The 18,217-nt window shown below is 47.7% G+C and overlaps 6 protein-coding genes across 6 annotated transcripts; 3 read left to right on the top strand and 3 right to left on the bottom strand.

Annotated features, from left to right (window-relative positions):
* Nucleotides 1-916: 916 nt before the first annotated feature.
* Nucleotides 917-1,665, bottom strand: MAA_09578 (polysaccharide deacetylase family protein; the record flags this gene model as incomplete). The annotated part of the gene is made up of 3 exons (XM_007827576.2): nucleotides 917-1,056; nucleotides 1,123-1,484; nucleotides 1,559-1,665. 3 exons carry the CDS (start codon nucleotides 1,663-1,665, stop codon nucleotides 917-919), a joined length of 609 nt encoding a protein of 202 aa, XP_007825767.2.
* A 2,216-nt stretch (nucleotides 1,666-3,881) lies between these two features.
* Nucleotides 3,882-5,444, top strand: MAA_09579 (Protein kinase-like protein; the record flags this gene model as incomplete). Its single annotated transcript, XM_007827577.1, has 1 exon — nucleotides 3,882-5,444. The coding sequence occupies one exon, from the start codon at nucleotides 3,882-3,884 to the stop codon at nucleotides 5,442-5,444; it is 1,563 nt and encodes a 520-aa protein (XP_007825768.1).
* A 1,943-nt stretch (nucleotides 5,445-7,387) lies between these two features.
* On the top strand, nucleotides 7,388-8,302 carry MAA_09580 (Protein kinase-like protein; the record flags this gene model as incomplete). The annotated part of the gene is made up of 1 exon (XM_007827578.1): nucleotides 7,388-8,302. The coding sequence occupies one exon, from the start codon at nucleotides 7,388-7,390 to the stop codon at nucleotides 8,300-8,302; it is 915 nt and encodes a 304-aa protein (XP_007825769.1).
* A 483-nt stretch (nucleotides 8,303-8,785) lies between these two features.
* MAA_09581 (Protein kinase, catalytic domain protein) lies at nucleotides 8,786-10,004 on the bottom strand (the record flags this gene model as incomplete). The annotated part of the gene is made up of 2 exons (XM_007827579.1): nucleotides 8,786-9,714; nucleotides 9,767-10,004. 2 exons carry the CDS (start codon nucleotides 10,002-10,004, stop codon nucleotides 8,786-8,788), a joined length of 1,167 nt encoding a protein of 388 aa, XP_007825770.1.
* A 3,543-nt stretch (nucleotides 10,005-13,547) lies between these two features.
* MAA_09582 (Flavin monooxygenase-like protein) lies at nucleotides 13,548-15,594 on the bottom strand (the record flags this gene model as incomplete). The annotated part of the gene is made up of 4 exons (XM_007827580.2): nucleotides 13,548-13,721; nucleotides 13,784-14,776; nucleotides 14,826-14,932; nucleotides 14,988-15,594. The coding sequence occupies 4 exons, from the start codon at nucleotides 15,592-15,594 to the stop codon at nucleotides 13,548-13,550; spliced, it is 1,881 nt and encodes a 626-aa protein (XP_007825771.2).
* Nucleotides 15,595-17,166: 1,572 nt separating this feature from the next.
* On the top strand, nucleotides 17,167-17,519 carry MAA_09583 (serine/threonine protein kinase; the record flags this gene model as incomplete). The annotated part of the gene is made up of 2 exons (XM_007827581.2): nucleotides 17,167-17,169; nucleotides 17,196-17,519. The coding sequence occupies 2 exons, from the start codon at nucleotides 17,167-17,169 to the stop codon at nucleotides 17,517-17,519; spliced, it is 327 nt and encodes a 108-aa protein (XP_007825772.2).
* Between the last annotated feature and the right edge of the window lie 698 nt (nucleotides 17,520-18,217).

Here is an 18,217-nt window from a genome sequence, read left to right as displayed (position 1 = left end):
CTATTACCAATAAATAAACTCACTAATGTCTTGTCACTAAGCGAAACATGTGCCCAAGCTTCGCATTTGCACCCTCCCCGGTTCGTCCCATTTCCGACTGTACCATCCATGTCTAGTGTATTATGCAGTAATGCGCAGACTTGGTGGCCAAGACACATTCTTGTTTCTTTGGACCCGGAGCCTACCATGGCTGAGAGCCCTTGGCGACCCAACTAGCCATCCTATTTGTGGACGGCTCGTATTGGGAACTACTATGTCTGTCTTGACTTGACCTTCCACATTTCGATCCCCAACTTGCCAAGGCTTCGGCTATACCAGACTCCTTCAGCGCGTCTGGGGATTGGGATCCGCGCACTCGGTAGTTGCGCCCACAGTCCACCCCCTGGCTGTTAGACGTCAACTGGTGGAGACAAGCCCTTTTTAATCCATCCCTTATTGCCTTGGCTAAGGCAGGGTAGCTTGAGTTATTATTTACTATCGGACGGTGGCTAGCCGAAACCAGATTCGGATAAAGGAAGTTTTTAATGTATAAACAGATAGCTATAAACTCTGGGCAAATTTCTTTTTAAGAAGCTTAATAAATAATAGCCTCACAACATGACACCAGCATGTCTACTAGGCAGTGAATAAAGAAGGTCAGCAAAAAAGGCAAGACAGTTGGCCATAATAATATCTGAATAACAGGTAGCAATAGTATTCTAAAACTATTAAAACACCTGATGTTTCTGCTATCTGCCGAAGTATAAGAGAGACACAAGGATAAAAAATTATCAGGGAGGCTTAGTTCATAATAAACCTTATAATATGACAGTTAGGACATGCGGCTAAACTCGAGACCCACAAAGCGAGACAGCCTTGCATCGTCATAGCCGGCAGCTTCACCCAATAATTTAGGCTCTTATTTGCCCTCGACCGACTAAGACTTACGGGCGTTACAACCGCAGCTCTTGCCGGCCGGTTGCTTTTTGACCGGCCCTTGGACGACTGTACCGCCGATTGTATTCTCTCGATACCAGTTTTCTTTCGGATCGCCTAGACACTCCCCGACTGTCATTGCTAAACCGATATTAGTATAGATTTAACTCTTATATAGGGCGGGATATATATAGGACGTGTGCGTACATTTTCTTCCGCTTTTCTGCAAGAAAGGGATAACATTGGGTATTAACTGGTTGACTGTCGTGTTGTGTACATCGTGCATTAGGGAAATAGATCCATTGACAAATAATTCCTGGAAGTTTTTAAACGACTCGTCATTAGTCTCGGGCTTCGTGTTCTCAAAGTCCTTGGTATCGATATCGGCGTTAATAACGTGGTACTGCATTTCTCCCAAAATTCTCAGGACTTCATCTGAGGTGTGGAAAAATGGCGGTCGCATATATGTCGGCGTCTTCCCGATAAGTTTCTTTACTTCGGCATCAAGTAATGTCATCTCTGTCCTTATTTCTGCCTCGCTAATATTTGTCAAGTCCGGATGCCGAAACCTACAAGCTTTTTAATACCTCCTGTCTATATATAGAGGCCACCCTGGGGTTGCCATAGCAAGCGTAATACATACGTATGTGAACCAATCTGATGCCCTTCGCTTAACATTCGCTGCACCTCTGTTTTTCTATCCGATATTTTGCCAAAGTTGTCGCCGTTAACAAAGAAAGTAGCCTTCATGTTGGCATTTTTCAATGAGTCAAGGAGCGTCGTGGTGAACTGGAAAGGCCCGTCGTCAAAAGAAAGGGCAAAAGAGTTTTTCGTAGTACAGCTTGTAATAATTTTGCCAAAGGGAATTTGTGTGGCTGACCCTAGCTTTTGTCCGGAACAGTTAGTCGCGGCCTGCGCGACAGCTGCTACCATGTGGAGCAAAGCAGTAAAAAGCAAGGAATTCAGCATCTTATAATAGTTGAGCGGTTTTAGTAAAGGCTTCCAGCGCTGTTCTTTGTATTGAGTTATTGTTCTGGGCTTGAATGCCGAAGCACGATATCTTATATATCTCTTAAACTGTATATACCTGATACCCCCCGCTAGGTAGTCCCTCCCAGCTCTATTGTAGCGGGACACCAACTCTAATTTGTCATTGGTAGATCCGAGATTCCGGCAAAGCAGACTGGGACTACCCCTTTATAAAATGGGAGTTAAAACGTGCCAAGTCTCTAGACGTGTTATGCGATAAGAATACAGCTATTATACTTGCTTTAATACCGTTAAAAGTTGAATCCCTTTATAATGCGGGAGTTGAAACGTGCTAGGTTTCTAGACGTGTTATATAATAAGGATACAGCTATTATACTTATTTTAATGCTGTTAAAAGTCATGCCCCTTTATAATACGAGAGTTAAAACGCGCTAGGTCTCTAGATGTGTCATGCAATAAGGATGAGGTTATTATACTTGTTTTAATGCTGTTAACAGTCATGACTCTTTATAATACAAGAGCTGAAACGCGCTAGAACTCTAGGCGTGTCATACAATAAGGATACGGCTATTACACCTGTCTTAATGCCGTTAAAAGTCAGCCACAGCGCAGAATAGGCCGTTTGAGATTAAGTAATAAGGGAAGCACGGTTTGAGGTCAAGTTGGCAGTCCCCTGTATCGGTTTGGAGCTACGCATAACATTAAGCATATTCGTAATCTATTAGTAGATCAGGCAGTTTCAAATGTTATCTGGCACTAGCTCCACATTCCTAGCATTTGACCCAACAGTCTGGTAGCTGTAACTGCTCAGGCTACACTTGACTTGCCCGCGCTAGCAGCCAGGGTGCCAGCGGCAGTGCAAGCCGGGCTATCTTCAGGCTCGGCTCGTTACGCTTCTGAGCCGTTAACAGGCAATTTCACGTTAGCAGAAGCTGCTGCGAGCCAGGGGTTCTTCGGAAGCTCTGACTCGAGCTATTGTCGGAATATCAGGAAACCGATCAGCCCGTCTCATCTCAGCCTATTTGTGCTTGAATTGCAGCCGGCGATGTACAAAGCATAAGATTTCCCCTTACCGGCGTTGGAAGTGCTAGGAGCTGAGCGCGGTGGGGCTCGGCTTGCACTCTCGCCTTCGGCCGCGGCCTGCCGGCCGGGACCTATTGACAAGTGAGATAAACGATGCGTCGGGCCCAGGAGCCCAGGAGCTCAAGACCTTTTTTTTTTTCGCTCTCTCTTCTCCTTTTTCTCAAATATTTCGATACTCGTAATAGTTGCCTAGACAGTTGTTAATATACTTAGCTCGGACCGTTACAGTCTTTGCATTACCATCTATTGGCATCTACACTTCTGAGACTACTTTTTGTTTTCCCGCTAAATAGTCATAATAGCCGACGCAGTGATGACCAGCAATTACACCAAGCCCTGCGATTTCAGTCTACAGAGATGATATCCCACACTAGTACGCACGTAAGGACTGCGGACTGCCTTTGGTAATGCGCAAAAGAGAGGAAGCGCATCCCGAATGTGAATCCTCGTCGTTATCGTCCCCAGCCGTCGAGTTTTCTGGCATGACCAACCCTGGGCCTCCACCAAGTTGGACCGCCGCCGCCACGCGGCACTCCGTACTGCACAGCATTGAATGCCCAGCCTTAATCTTCAGATACGACTCGGGGTTCATTTTATTAGAAGAATGACTGGCTGTCAGCATGAAGGGTCCCTTGAAATAGAGAACAAGTGCCACCTAAGTAGTATAATGCGAGTCTATTCGCACTGTAGGTTGCCCTTCAGCTGCTTTCGGAGTTTTGCCGCAGTCTAGCCATAAACAAGCGCCCCAGGTTTATGGACGCCGAGTCCTTCGCAAGCTCTTCCAAAACACGTCACATTGATTCAATTCTCTGCGAAACGACATCAAGACTCACACTCACCAGCCCAGCAGATGGCGCCCCTTTCAATATTGCGCCCGGGATTGCGAGCAAACCATGAGCAAAGTACAACATTTCAACGATGGAATAATACAACATTCGGTGCACCGCCAGCGCGATCAGTTCGTCAATCAACTACGAAGCCGCGAGAAGGACATTCTCAAACTCGCATCGACGCAATGCGGGAAGCCGTCGGCCCGCTTCTTTCAATCGGCTGCTCTTGGTGATTACTATGCTCGGGGAAGCTACAACGTCTCATTCTTTATCCGGTTCGCCGACGGGGAGAAGTGTGTCTTCCGCGTACCGCTGCGTCCCTGTCTAGCATACTGTCCTCGCCTTAAATTGCAGTGCGAGGTCACCACGATGCGGTATGCAACCATAACCCCCTTATCCATGTCGCCGTATTTACTCATCAGAATCAGACACTTGTCAGAATGCACCACAATCCCAGTCCCAAAAGTCCTAGCCTATTGTGCCGACAGTGGCGCTGACCCTCTATCCACGTTCATGATTCTCGAATACATTGATGGAAAACTCCTCTCGCCGACCGAATTTCGTCGCCTAGCCCCTGACGCAAAAGCCGAGCTATACAAATCACTAGCAGATGTCTATATACAACTACGACGACAGGAATTCCCCTCGATTGGCAGGCTCAGGCTAGGAGCAAGTGGGGTGCGCATCAGCGAAAAGACGGCATCGCTTGAGATGAACATGATGCAACTCGAGGGCTTGGACCCCTTTGGCATTCAAGATGTTCATCACGACGAGTCTGGGTTCCTAACATCGGCCAATTCATACACAAAGATGCTGTTGAGCGTCGGGTACAACGCTTTTCTCAAGAGTCGGAATTCCGTGGCAATCGACATGGGCCTGGAATGCCTCTACAACCATTTCTTGTTCTGCAAGCACGTTCAAAAGTGGGTGGACCCTGGCCTAGATCAAGGGCCGTTTGTGCTGGTCCATGGCGACTTGCACTTGTCAAATCTATTAGTCGACCATGATGTGCGAATCATCGGCGTGCTTGATTGGGAGTGGAGTCGTGTCGTGCCAGTTCAGTATTTCGCACCGCCTCTTTGGCTTAGCGGACGAGATGCTGCCCAATTAGCCGGCCCTAATTCATGGCAGCTCTTTCTCGAGGGACCATTTGCCGAGTTTCTAGCAGTGGTTCAAAGGCGGGAAGCGGAAATGTTTGGAAACAACCTACTCTACGATGAGTGGACTCGACGGACAGAATACGCTGAACCGTTGGTCGCTAATGCTCTCGAAAATTGGACCGAAGTGGATTGGTTTGTCCATCGATACTTGGCCAGCAAGGAAGCGTCCGCCGCCCACCAAGAAACTCTGTCGGCATTTGCTGACGAGGACCCTTTGCGCTCTTTGCTCGCGGACATAAAGGAACAAGACCACCGCAGATATCGCAGAGAGCTGGGCTTGTTGAGTAATTCTGGCAACTATGGACAAGGAAACGCGAGTGACGCGGCAGTGCCGGCGACGGTTGGTAGGAGAGCTCATGTCCAATATCGTATCCCAACGGCTGCTAGCATTCTCGGTTTGACTGCAGCGGCTTCAGTTGTGATGGCTGCTGTCTGGTTGAGACTCCGGCCTAGCCCCACCCTTTAAGAAGATTAATCTCGTCCTGAATTTCAGCCTTTGCCTTTTCCAGTCTCTTCATGTTGATATCAAGTGCATCTATCTCGTCTTGCAAGCGAAGAGATGTCGATTCCTTCTCGCGTCTTGCCCTTGCTGCAGTCGATGATGACAACAGCTGAGTCTCAGTTTCGTCGGGTATTTTGTCTTTTAATTCCTGCATTTTTGCCTGTATGGTCTGGATTTGGGCCTCCATCTTCTTTCGCCGCTGAAGTTTGTCCTCGAGCTCCTCGATCCGAGCATGACTAATCTTGTTGGACATTTGTCGTGGAGAATGGAACGCTCTATAGATGCTGTGAGTCAAAATCTGCAGTTTTAAAAAGGCCGTACAACGCCACGTACTTGCCAAATGACTAGGTGCTGCGATTCTCCTTTTTTATTGCTACGTTTAGGTGGCAAAGTTCAGTCGATGCGCTGTGGAGTTTTGAGGACAACATTGCATGTTTACGCGGGGTAGTCTTACCCATGACGTACTCACCTCGGTGCAGACAAAACGCCCTCCCGACGTGAATCTGGTTGAAGACTTATCTCTTACATTCGCTGCTGCACTTTGGCTGGTATGCAAGTCAAATCAAGAACCAGAGGCAAGTTGTCACTTGGATTCAGGCAACATGTGGTGGTAGCAGGGTGCCATATATCTCTGCCCAAGTCTGCAAGTACCATGGCCCGACGATAGTCTCCTATTGCCTAGTTGAGTGGAAGAAACGTGGGTAGGAATGCGGTCTATTGCGCCGTTATTCCCTGCCTTCTATTTATTCCTATTCTGCGATTTCGTCCGAGTATGCCTCGATAGCTTGGAGGTCAGCGGGTCAAAATCATACAGCGCTCATGCATACCGCTCCTGATAGACGGACTCCCTCACCATATTTAAAAGTCATCAGCTTGGAGAAAGAAATTCCACTTCTCAACAGATTTACTCCCTAGCCGCAGAGGGCTTGGCAGAGGTCAAAGTGACAAAGCTGCATGTGGCTAGGCCAGGGGCAGCGGAGCGAGCCATGGCACCTGTTACACGGTTGGCACACAACAAAGGGCGTTGGGCCAACAAAGGTTACACAACAATAAAGGCAACGGTCACGAGGCCCAAAGTCGGTCACAGCAAGGACTGCCTCAGGCACACAGCCCTCACCGACTTCTTGTATTTATAGGGACCTTCGGTCCCTCAAGGCCTCGTGCCAATCCAAGGACCTTTGATAACCTAAAGTCGATTATTATAGATTGAATTGAACCCTCTGTTCCAAGCCCAGTTACCCTGCCCTTGTCACAGCACCACTCAAGGCCCCTCGTTTCGCCAATCATGTGGAAGTAGGTATTAAAATGTTGAGAGGGGCTTGGAACCGATTCATGAGGGTTAGCAGACAGAGAGAGACATGCATCGAATGGAAGTTGACTTCTTAGTACGTCGAGAGCAGACTGCTATCTGTCAGTTTACCGACCTTAACCCAGAGCTCGGAAAGACCTCAGGCGCCAGTGACGAGGTGTATACACAGTTGTGCCAATGGCCGTTGTGTATCATTGGCCGCAATATGCTGTGACTGGGTTGGCTCTAGGTACTCACCGTCAGCATTCTGTGCGATTGCGGAGTTGGAGGGAATCTTGGAAATACAAGATTCGCCAGCATGTCGGAGCAAAATGGTAAACTTACAGCAACCAAAGAATGCCTGGTACTCGGAAAACCAACAGAGACTGGCAAAGTGTCAAGTGTTGGCTCTCACGAATAGTCGTCAGGGGGGATTGGCACCAAACCAACATTCCAAATTACTTTATTTTAACTGGTCCTATTCGTGACTGTGTGGAGCCCTGCCAGAGAGCGGTCAAGCCCACGAGACGTCTATAAAGACCAGTTGCAAGATTCAGGAAACTGTCCGGGACCATCGACACGCCAAGTTTCTCTATTTGTTCTATACCCATCGTCCATAATGGCAAATTGTCCCGTCCGGGAATCGATCCGGGAGATAGACCAAAATTCCTGGCTTATTGGGGGCAAAATTCTCGTCTCCCGTGCGTCTCTTTCAGATTGTGACTGGCAAGATGGAAATGGCGCGGGCTTCAAGATATCCGACGCACCATCTCCTTTACCGGAGTCTCGGCCACTGTCACCCACGAGCGAAATCAAGTTGGTATACGATGCGGGAGATATCTCCGCCGTCTTTGACATGGGCGAGGCCTTTTGCAAAATAAGGATCTTGAATATCCCGGGTGTGACGAGAGAGCATGTCACGCTAGCGTGGATGCATGAGCGACGTCGTGAGCAGGAATGGAGCTTTTCCATCCCCAATGTTATTCATCACGCCGAATACGACGGTCGATACTATATTTTTCTCGAGCGGGTCCGCGGACAAACAATCAACAGCATGTGGGAAACCTTGGACGAGTCCAAGAGACAGCAGTACGCAGAGAAAGTTGGCGATATTTGCGTGGAAATGGCAAAATATACTCGGAATGGCATGATGAGCGGCGTTGATGGCAACGTACTCCCGGAACTATATCTGCGCAAGAAAGGTTCGGACTGCAGTCCCCAGAATCTGCAAGAAAGCTGTGATGATTTAAAAATGGACTGCTCGACACTCGTCTTCTACCACTGTGACCTTGGCCCGACCAACGTCCTGGTAGACGTGGATACTGATCGTATTGGCGTTATTGATTGGGAAATTGCGGGATTCGTACCCGTAGAATGGATAACAACCAAATTTTGTGTCTCCAGCGGAATGGATCTGTCAAGCGGTGACGAGATGGATTGGAGACGGAGGGTGAAGAATGACCTGGGGAAAAGGGGCTATCCTGATGTTGCAGACGAATTTATGGCGTGGATTCGTAGTGGAAAATGCAAGTAGAAGCAAGATTAAAGAGTTGATTACGTTTAAAAGTTATAGATTAAATTGAGCAGTGGACTTGGTCCTGAACTGAATCTATGTATCGAAGAAATTGAGGTCTTTTTTACAGTTCAAATCGGAAGCCATCGAAAACGGCTACCTTGCAATAGAGAAGGCCTTCATTGAAGGATTTCAGCCAACTAGTCTAGAGGGACTTGACTTCATAGATGACGATTCCCTGGTAAATTACGCAGTCAAAATACACGTAATATTAATACGCCCAGAATAAAGCTTCCAAAGAGAGGCTTAAGGTATATATAGCGTAATAACTATAACTGTATATCGTTATATATGTATCTAGAAAATTAATACTACTATAATACATAGAATAAAGACCTAGTGATAAAGCCTTATAGTTAATAAGTGTAACTAGGAGATATGCCGGAAAATTTGAGCTATTGCTAACTATTCCCCATTTACCTAGTCTGTCCGAAAAGGCTTATTTCACCCAGAACAACTATGCCTATACCACTCAAGAGTAAAACCAAGTTTCTCGGGCTCTCCTAATAAAAGCAAATCCAAAAGTCCACGCTTCTCCAGGTCCTGGCAGTATGCTCTTCCCGAAGGCAACTCTTCTGCCAGGTGATTTCGATCCATATCACGGTAGTGACTATTTGGTTCTCCGCTACCAACTACTTCAAGGTTGGTTCTCGCGCCCTTGCGACAAAGCACTAATTCACACCAGTATCTCACACTATTCCACAACCCACGAATAGCACGGCCAATAATTGCACGCCATCGAGAAATGGCAAGTATTTCCGACTTGATATTCTTTTCGACAGATCTTTCAGGGAGAAGCTTCCTGGTGTATGCGGCCAACTCGGCAATCGTGGTATACTCGTTGTGCCAACATTTAACAATGATATCGTCAATTAGAGGGTCACCATCCAGCTCGGGAAACTTCATGTTCTGCAACAAGTTCACAACCTTGGGCCCATGCTCCTTGGGATCCTCAGTAAGACAACGATCTCCATAAACTTCAAAGCCATAGTTTATCAGGTAGTATAAGGAACCAAGGGCGAACTGCTCTGTTCGAGGACCTAGGAAGCCGGCCGTTCCACGTCGTCCTTGGTCCGGCTCGTTGCTATCAAGTACTCTTCCGTACGGGGCCATGCAAGCTTCAAAGTCTGTCCCAATTTTCGCCGTACAATCAAAGTCAGATAACTTCAATCGATTGCGATCAAGCAGGATGTTTTCGGGTCGTAGGTCACCATGGGCGAGATTGAGCGATTCGAGGAATGCGACGGCTTGAGCAAGGTCGTTCATCCATGTCTTTCGTAGGGGCAAAGGTTCCAGCTTTTTAACTTCAGTAACAATTGTAGTTTCCTGGTCTCGGACCTGATTGTCTTGTATTCTAGAGCAAAGGGATACATCTTGTGACGTAGTTAGTAGATAGTCCGGTGAACATGCCAATGGGGCTCCCACCTCGCATGTACTCGAGAAAAATGCCGTTATCTGTATAGAGGAAACATTGCACTATAGAAGGACAGGGCTCGTGTCTGGAGAAGATGTCGTAAATCTTGACTTCTTTCCGGAATTGCTCCCGCTCGAATTCACCGGATTTTGGGACCTTCACCACGATGCGAGGATGGACCTCATAGACGAAAGAGATGCCTCCTTTCCAGACCCAGTGCACATCGGGAAACTGGTGTTGGATACTCATGCCAAGAGAAAATATGTTTTCCAAAAGGAATGTTTTGGAGGGCGCGCAGGCAAAATTAGGTTATGTATATAAGAGAGACGAGCGAAGAGAGGAAGGGAAGAGGATTAACCAGATCCAGACCAAGGTTGACCAAGTATATGTCTGGGTGCCTGGATTTTAAGGCTAGATATGTTGGTCGACCAACTAGCATAGTTGCCCTCCAACGCTTTCTCCCTCTATCGACACGAAACCTGCTCAAGGTACTTCAAAAGGCTAATTAAAAAGCCCTCAAGAACCATGTATAAGTAATAATTCTACTTGACTTGAAACTGGCGAGAGACCAAATACAAGTCCTGCGCCACAGCCCCTTATTTACTCGCCAATAACGCGTTTTAAGCCTTCTCCCATTTCCCATTCCTCTTCACCCAAATACCATTCGCGATACAATCAGGACATGGGTCTCTTTTAGTTGTTTTGCCCAAATATTGTGTTTTCTGGACGATGCCGCAATTCTTGCAGCTATTGAGCTCCTTAATAGTTCCCAGGGAATCAATGCTATGACCGCATCTGTGGCCAGTCGTCTCAATGAGTTGCTGGCACATGTTTTTTTTACCTTGCGTTCGCTCATATCAGCCATAGCTAGTCTGCTTTGGTGGGAAGACTCACTTGAGGTTTATTAGACTGGCACCAAACGAGGCGTGTCAATTTTGGTAGTGTGGATTTGTTGTTCCAAGGGAGGAGCTGATGCTGAGGATCGAGTGCTGAAAAGGAGGGAATGAGATATTTATACCCAGCCTGTTTGACGAATTTGCAGGAAAGGGTGCGGAAAGGAGTCATGAACTGGCTGATAGACTTCACTGCGTCTGGTTCATGAGCCTGGTCATGCATGTACGGAGTACTCGACCTGTTGGCAGCATGTCCCACCAGGATCACGCTTGGTAACTTCAGGGAATGAGGAACTCACAGCCAATGTTTACTTGGCGCAGGCCTACAACCCGGGCCGGCGGATATGTTGGTCGAAGAGCAAATCCAGTCAAAGCCTCTTGCACGCTCGCATCAGCATGTTTTGACCCCAGCCAGTTCTATCTCAGTGCTACTAGTGGGCCACTTGACAGGCCTTACTGCGGCCGCCTATCGGCCTGTAATTACAGGTTATTCGTCGCGGTCTTTCTCGCGGCCGCTGCTTTCTACTCAGAGCACGCACTTTGTAGTGCCTCGGGGACTGCGGGTACAGAGCAGCTATCGGAAGAGGCCACAGGCCGTGACAAGCGTCAAGGCGAAGCCAGACATGCATTACCAATCATTGATTGCATAACCACGCTGGAGGGCCTGTTAGGCGGTGTTACCTACTACCAACAGACCAACATACACGGTTGAATGAATGGGTGGTGGCATGAGCGCTGTCACAGCCTCATTTTACGACTTTTCTCGCCAAAATTGCTGGCAATCATATGTCCCTTCTGCAGAGAGAAACAAAGATTGTTTAGTAATGGCGTTGATTCATGCCCTCACGCTACTCTGTTATATTTTCCTGTATATAGTGTGTGGCAGAATGTATTTGCCCATCGAGGAGTGTACACTTATATACTGTGGTGCTGACATTATAGTATAAATCGGGATAGCCAGGTACCTGATCTGTTCAAGTACTTTTTGCCTCCCACTGTAGCTGTCAGTTGAGTGGTTGGAGCCATACCGAGTGGATGTTTGTGGCCCGGTGCAAACAAACCAAAACAAATGTGTGATACCAACCAACAACCTTCGTTCTCCCGACTCTCCTACACGCTGAGAGGCCATCCTTCCATGCCTTGGATGTCTCAAAGAACGCCAATGCACTTCAGTTGGTGATATACGCACCTGCGGCATGGGGTCAGCTGGGTTGCTTGGACGTGGTCACACTCCTTGGTGCGTCTACAGACTGTACGACAATTGGTTGCGAGTTGTTATCAAAAGCAAAATGGCAATCAAGAAGTGGATCGATATGCAGCAAATTGACACCGCACTGAGACCGGATGTCATTATCCGGCTGGTCATTGATTTGCGGCCTGCAGCTGTTGGTAGGAAACTTTTCAGGAAGGCTTCAGGGTAATGCATGCCAAGCCTGCAAAGACATTGTCATGTTTTGAAGGCTCTTGCTTGAGAGACGGGCTTGTCACTACTGAAACGGTTTACTGTGCTTGCACTCAAGTAACTACACAGACGAACATTAGTACATAACTCCAGTCCGACATGCTAGTGAATATTGTATTTCCAAGAACCACTCCAGCTCCGCAATCGCAGAAGGTTGTCTGATAAGATCATGACGGTGAGCATCTGAAGGACACTATTAAGTATCCTCTTCATGTACTGAGACCCGACTTCCGTCCGATCCATACGTCATAAAAAGAACGCGCTCGAATTAAACAGCAATTATACCCCCTTATATTCCGTTGATACTATATCTCTCTCCGCTTGCCAACCCACATGACTCGACTTCGAAGCTTTATTTAAAAGCTCCCCTTCACATTTTTATATAAGATTCAATACGGTTTGCAAAACGAGCGGACTGGGGTGATGGGATGGCTTGTTCCTCTGCCCTAGGATAAGGTGTTTCACGAAACCGCTGTCGAGTTCTGTGCGGCTGGGGAGTGAAATTTTTGAAACGCATACTTTCTTTATAGAAGCTTGTTGCTTTTAAATACAGCCGTATTGGGTATAAAGTCCGAAGGAGAGCCGTACTCTGGGTAGATGACTACAAAGAGGTGGAAATGTAATAGCATAAGACTGGTATGGCTCGGCTTACACACTCCGCTTCGGACCCAGCCTGTCGGTCAGGAACCACTGACGAGCCAAATCAACGAAGCGTCGGCTCTTCGAGCTTTCTATTTCCTGTTCTCTTTTCTCCTTGTTCTCTAACGTTTAGATGATTATAGTCATCGCCTAGCTAGCTGTCGATATACGCAGCTTTGGCACTGTTACACGGACAAAGACGCGAAGGGGGGAAACGATGGCGAGGCAGATGGGTTGGATCCTCACCACTGCATCTGTCTTATGGTATATTAACAGAAAATATCTGGGTCCAGAACGGCTTGGTAGCGGGCCAATGATGAGGGTGAAGAATGCCATGTTGTCTGGGGTGAAGGTCAAGATTCTATCAAAGATATGCTAACTGCAATCATGGTAGAAGTCGATGATTACCACGGGTCCAAGTTCCCCGGCACCGACAGCGTCCCCATCTTGCCCTTACCAGGCGATTCGGATATACAAGGCATGGCGGTTCGCGCACTACAGTTGTGTACCCGAGCATGCTAGGCAACTCGCGACCACATCTTATTTTCATAGCTGGGGCTCTATAAGATGGCTCGATAATGGCTTCTATCTGGCCGTGATTGTGAGTGACTATTGGACAAATTATCGGCCCCTCAGCTGGCGTACATCTAATACTGGGAGTAAGCGCCGGCAATTACTATCCTGTACTGGTTTTACTCAAGTCTGCGCCTCGGCTTAGAAACTGGACTTACCGCTGGGCAACAACAAGCTACGTAGCGTCCTAATATTGCCCAACATCATGACATCCCTCTACTGCTACTACTCAAGGGACATTCTGCCCCTGTTAATCTCCTCTTGCGAGTTGATAGGGGTCACATAAAATCCCTCCTCACACGCCTTGATTTGCAAACCCAAGAGTAGCGAGTATATCCTGCACAAGGCCAAATTACCACCCATATACCAGAATCCTGGATGTCCACTGTATCGCCACATCTACATGGTTATTAGCATTTCGATTCACTTCCATGTTTTCTGCGTCTTGGAGGCACACTTACTGCGTTTAGCTCCCCCTCATCGTTGAGATCCCACACATCATGAAGACGATCGGCAACCTTGTCGCCGAAAATCTTGCGCGCCGACGTGCGCATGTTATCGTACCCTGTTGCAAGAACAACTACATCAGCGGGCAACGTCGACCCGTCCGCCAGCACCAATCCGCTCTCATTGAATGCCTTGATTCCGCCGCGGCTCTGGCGTACTTTGACTTTCCCGTCGGCAATGAGTTGGCTGCATCCGACATCAATATAGTACCCTCCTCCGCGAGTGAGATACTTTCTCATGATACCAGCGCCCTGCGGTCCCGAGTCAAGCTCAAAACCGGCCTTGGTCAATCCGTCAAGCAAGTCCTTGTCGACTTGCGCGATTCTCTTGGTCAAGTGTGAGCTGAAGTTGAAGGCAACAGGGATGGGCATGCTCTGTGCATAGATGTCTGCATCTTCGGTGGGAGGGCCTGTTTCATCGTACAGGCCGGCATGAAGCATAAAGACACCCTTCTCCGCCGTGAGGACATATGTTCCGCCTCGCTGGAGCATAGTTACATCTGCGCCGTTCTCGTAGTAATTTTGACAAATGTCGTGGCCGCTATTGCCGGTGCCCACGACTACGACCGTTTTGCCGGCGACTTTTGGGTCGAGGCTTGCGTCTTTGTGAGAGCTTGTGTGGTAGGTTGTACCTTTGAATTGATCTTGACCGGGAAAAGAGGGCACAAGCGCCTCGCCAGAGTGACCGGTAGCAAAGACAATGTGGCGTGGGCGTAGTGTTCTGAAAGACCCGTCTCGGCAACGGAGGGTTACAGTCCATGATTTGGCGGTTTCATCATATGACGATGTTTCTATCGTCGTCTTGGTCCAGACGTTGAGTTCCATGAGACTTGCATATGCTTCAAACCAGTCTGCAATCTTATCTTTGGGAGTAAACATGGGCCAGCTAGATGGGAACGGAATGTACGGCATATGCGTGTACTGGACAGGATCGTGCGTGACCAGTGTCTAGTTAAACAATGAGCACGAATTGACACATTACCGGGGCATTTCTTACTCTGTATCTATTGCGCCAATTGTCCCCGATTCGATCATTTTTGTCGATAATGAGCGTCGATACACCTAACTGCCCGAGTCGAGCACCAACATCAAGTCCAGATTGTCCTTGGCCGGACTCCGTCAGTAAAAGGTAGGGGAATAAATTATGCCGAATACGTACCTGCCCCGATAACCACTACCGCAGGATCCTCATCCAAAAACTCCTTTTGTCTCTCCCTCCTTTCCTGCCAATTCCCGGATCCACCGAGAGAGTTGTTCCCACCATGCGGCCTGTTGAGGTGTGTAGTCTCATTAAATATTTTTAGCTTCTGTAACATGAAACTTATCATGAACACCTTCCAACTTCCAGCGTCTTTGACCAGTCGAACAATACCCGATCCAAGTCCCACCTTGGTCTCAAAGTCAAACATGGCCTCAACCCATTCGACATCAGGCAACTGCTTCAGGTTCGGTTGGAAAAATGCTGATTTTCGAAGTCGAATGTTTTGTATGCCAGAGGACGTGAGGTGGCACTCCATATGATGTATTATCTTGTCTTGGCCATTGAGGGTACGAAAGTCCCATGACATGGCAAGCAGGTCCCGCATCCAGGCATCCCCATGAAACAGTGACTTTAACTTGATGAAATCCGCCGCACATAATGCGTCGTTTAAGCCGTGGATCCAGGTCTCAACAGTAGCATACAGTTCGGGTTCGGATAACTCGACGGCATCCTCACACGACAGGCAAGGGAGGTTGACAACATGCGGATCAGCAGTGCTACCCATATTCTATTCGATATAGTATTATATGGCAATACTGCAAATAGAGTAGAGAAGTTGACAATCTCGGATTTTGTGGATGAAGTTGTTCAGGTTGTACTGGAGAGGGGTTTTATAGCTACATGTACCATTTGCCGGGATACAATGCTCCGGGCCGTGGTGTCCGACCTCGGGCCTCGACTGTCCAGGGCGAGACTCGACCTTCCCCTCTTTAGGCAGCACCGTGCAAATGAGTCTATCCATTTTTTAATTCCGATGCAATTAATCTATCAGAACAACTCATTGATGCGGACGACCGGTTTTTACTCGCTTACTGGTCATAAACGCAAACCAGCTTTCTGCCAGCCCATCGACACCACGCGTCGTCGCCGATCGGGGTCGCGCTCACATCACATATTGCATCGCTCATCTCCCTGTTACTATGCCCTATACGCAGCAGGATCTCTTCTTTTATAACGGGGACGGTATAGGGTCCGAAGACCTCACAGATTACAAGCTGTGCGGACTCCATCCTATTATCCTTGGCGATATTCTCCCAAAGGCCGGTACGTGTGTAAACGAGGGGGCAAAACAACCAAGATACCGAATCGCACAGAAGCTTGGGTTTGGGGCATTCTCAACGGTTTGGCTAGCTCGTGATCTTGTTGAGGAGTAAGTTTGGCTTCGACGCTAATACTACAAACACTTGCTAATAGTGAATAACGGTCTCGTAGAAGATACGTTGCTGTGAAAGTTTGCTATGGATCCAAGCAGATCATTCGGAGCAATGAAGCGACGATTCTCTGTCAAATTCACCAGAATAAACACAGAAAGTCCGGCTACAATAATATTATTAAAATATATGACGTCTTTACAATACGAGGCCCGAATGGATTTCATGAATGTCTAGTAACAGAAGCTGTTCTCCCCCTAGACGACATATCTGTCCGACAAAAATGCTCGCCTCAGCAAGTAATTCAACAATTTCTAAAGGCATTTGATTTTCTACATAGCGAGGGGGTAGTACATGGTGGTAAGACTCAAAGCTCATAACTAAATTATGGGCGTTAGTTGTTATAAAGGTTTTCGGCTAATAATAAACGTTTTTTTGTAGATCCAAACTACGGCAACTTTGGTATCGCGATACCACAGTTACAGAAATTTGATGAAAGGACGATTGCAGATTACTTCGCAGACCCTCCTGTTATAACGGTGGTACCGCGTGATCCATCGTTTCCAAGAGACTCGGTACCAAGTTACATCACGGAAAAGGTCTCCTTAGCATCCTTTATCCTAGATAAACAATGTTTCCCCTTAAGCGAGGAGGTCTGTTTAAGGTCTTCGATTTTGGAAGAGGCAAGTCAATAACTTGTTCCCATGTTATTCTGCTGGTTTACTAACATCCAGGGTTTATATTAGCCTGCTACGCTGATACAACTGCCGGAGAATTACCAGGCGCTGCCCCTCCGACGGTTCGGCCACCTGAAGTCTACATGTATAGTTTGTCCGGCGGAAGGATCGGATCCGTCTGGAGCAGAGAAGCGGACATCTGGGCAATTGGGAGTATAGTAAGTCATTTCATCGAACTCCGCATTAAACATGGTATGTATGTTAATCCTATCGGACAGGCATACCAGATCAAGACTGGCTGCCAACTTTTCTTGGTACAAGGTGATCTCCAGAATCAGCTCTACCAAGCATTGAGGCTCGGTGGGGCGCCACCAGAGGACTGGTCCAAGTTTTGGGACTTGGAGAAGTTCTGCGAGAGTACGAAGGGTCGGAGAAAGCCAGTATTGCCAGTATTTAATAAGGACGAGGCCTGGGAGTCTCGTAGACCCAGAAATGACCCCGAGAGCGAGGTTTTCCTCGATTTCATACGGAAGATGGTTATAACAGAGCCTGAGAGACGAAGTCAGATAGCTGAACTTCTTCGTCACCCTTTTTTATCTTAATGTACTATAACACAACGAGCGAATAAATAAATCCAGAACTGCAGCGTCTGCTTGAACGTCGGTGACAGTGATTATCCAGTGCCGGCAACGAGACAACCAGGGTGGCACAGGCACTGCTTAAGTCCAAGTGGCGACAGTTCACTAGACCTATCTACTAAGGATGTTCTGGATATCAAGATTCGAGCCATAGTCCGAAACCTGCGATTTCTACACGTGTTAAATACCCGTGCTGTTTCTACATGATAATTTTGCCGAGAATCATGTAATTTCAGCAGCTTCATTCGTTTAATGCTAACCTCGAGACCTTCTCAAATTCATCAATCTGACTATTGTACGACACTGCGGTACTGGCCAAGCTCGTCGCTTCCAGACACTTTGCCCTCACTCCCTCGGGGCTTCGAAACCGTCCATGACGACTCTTGTTGTACTAATGAGTTGGGCGAGGCTGGCTGAAAGAAATCGCAACCCTCACAAGATGGATAGGCTCGTCGCAAGGGGCCTGAAGCTGGCGTTACCCGATGGTGAAAAGATACCGAGTTATAAAAGGAAAAGTCTAATTTGGAATCAAATTCGCGCTACGGGGGTCACGGCTTGTATGAATGGCTGGTCCAACCCGAAGGCACAACACTTGAAGTTGGGACAAGTAGCTGGCGTAGTATGTCTATTGGACCGGGAAAATATGACGACGAAATTAGCAC

The sequence above is a fragment of the Metarhizium robertsii genome (genome assembly GCF_000187425.2).
Source record: "Metarhizium robertsii ARSEF 23 chromosome Unknown MAA_Scf_5, whole genome shotgun sequence".
NCBI lineage: Eukaryota > Fungi > Ascomycota > Sordariomycetes > Hypocreales > Clavicipitaceae > Metarhizium > Metarhizium robertsii.
The sequence above is the reverse complement of the archived record's forward strand: the minus strand, read 5'-3'. Positions and strand labels throughout refer to the sequence as shown.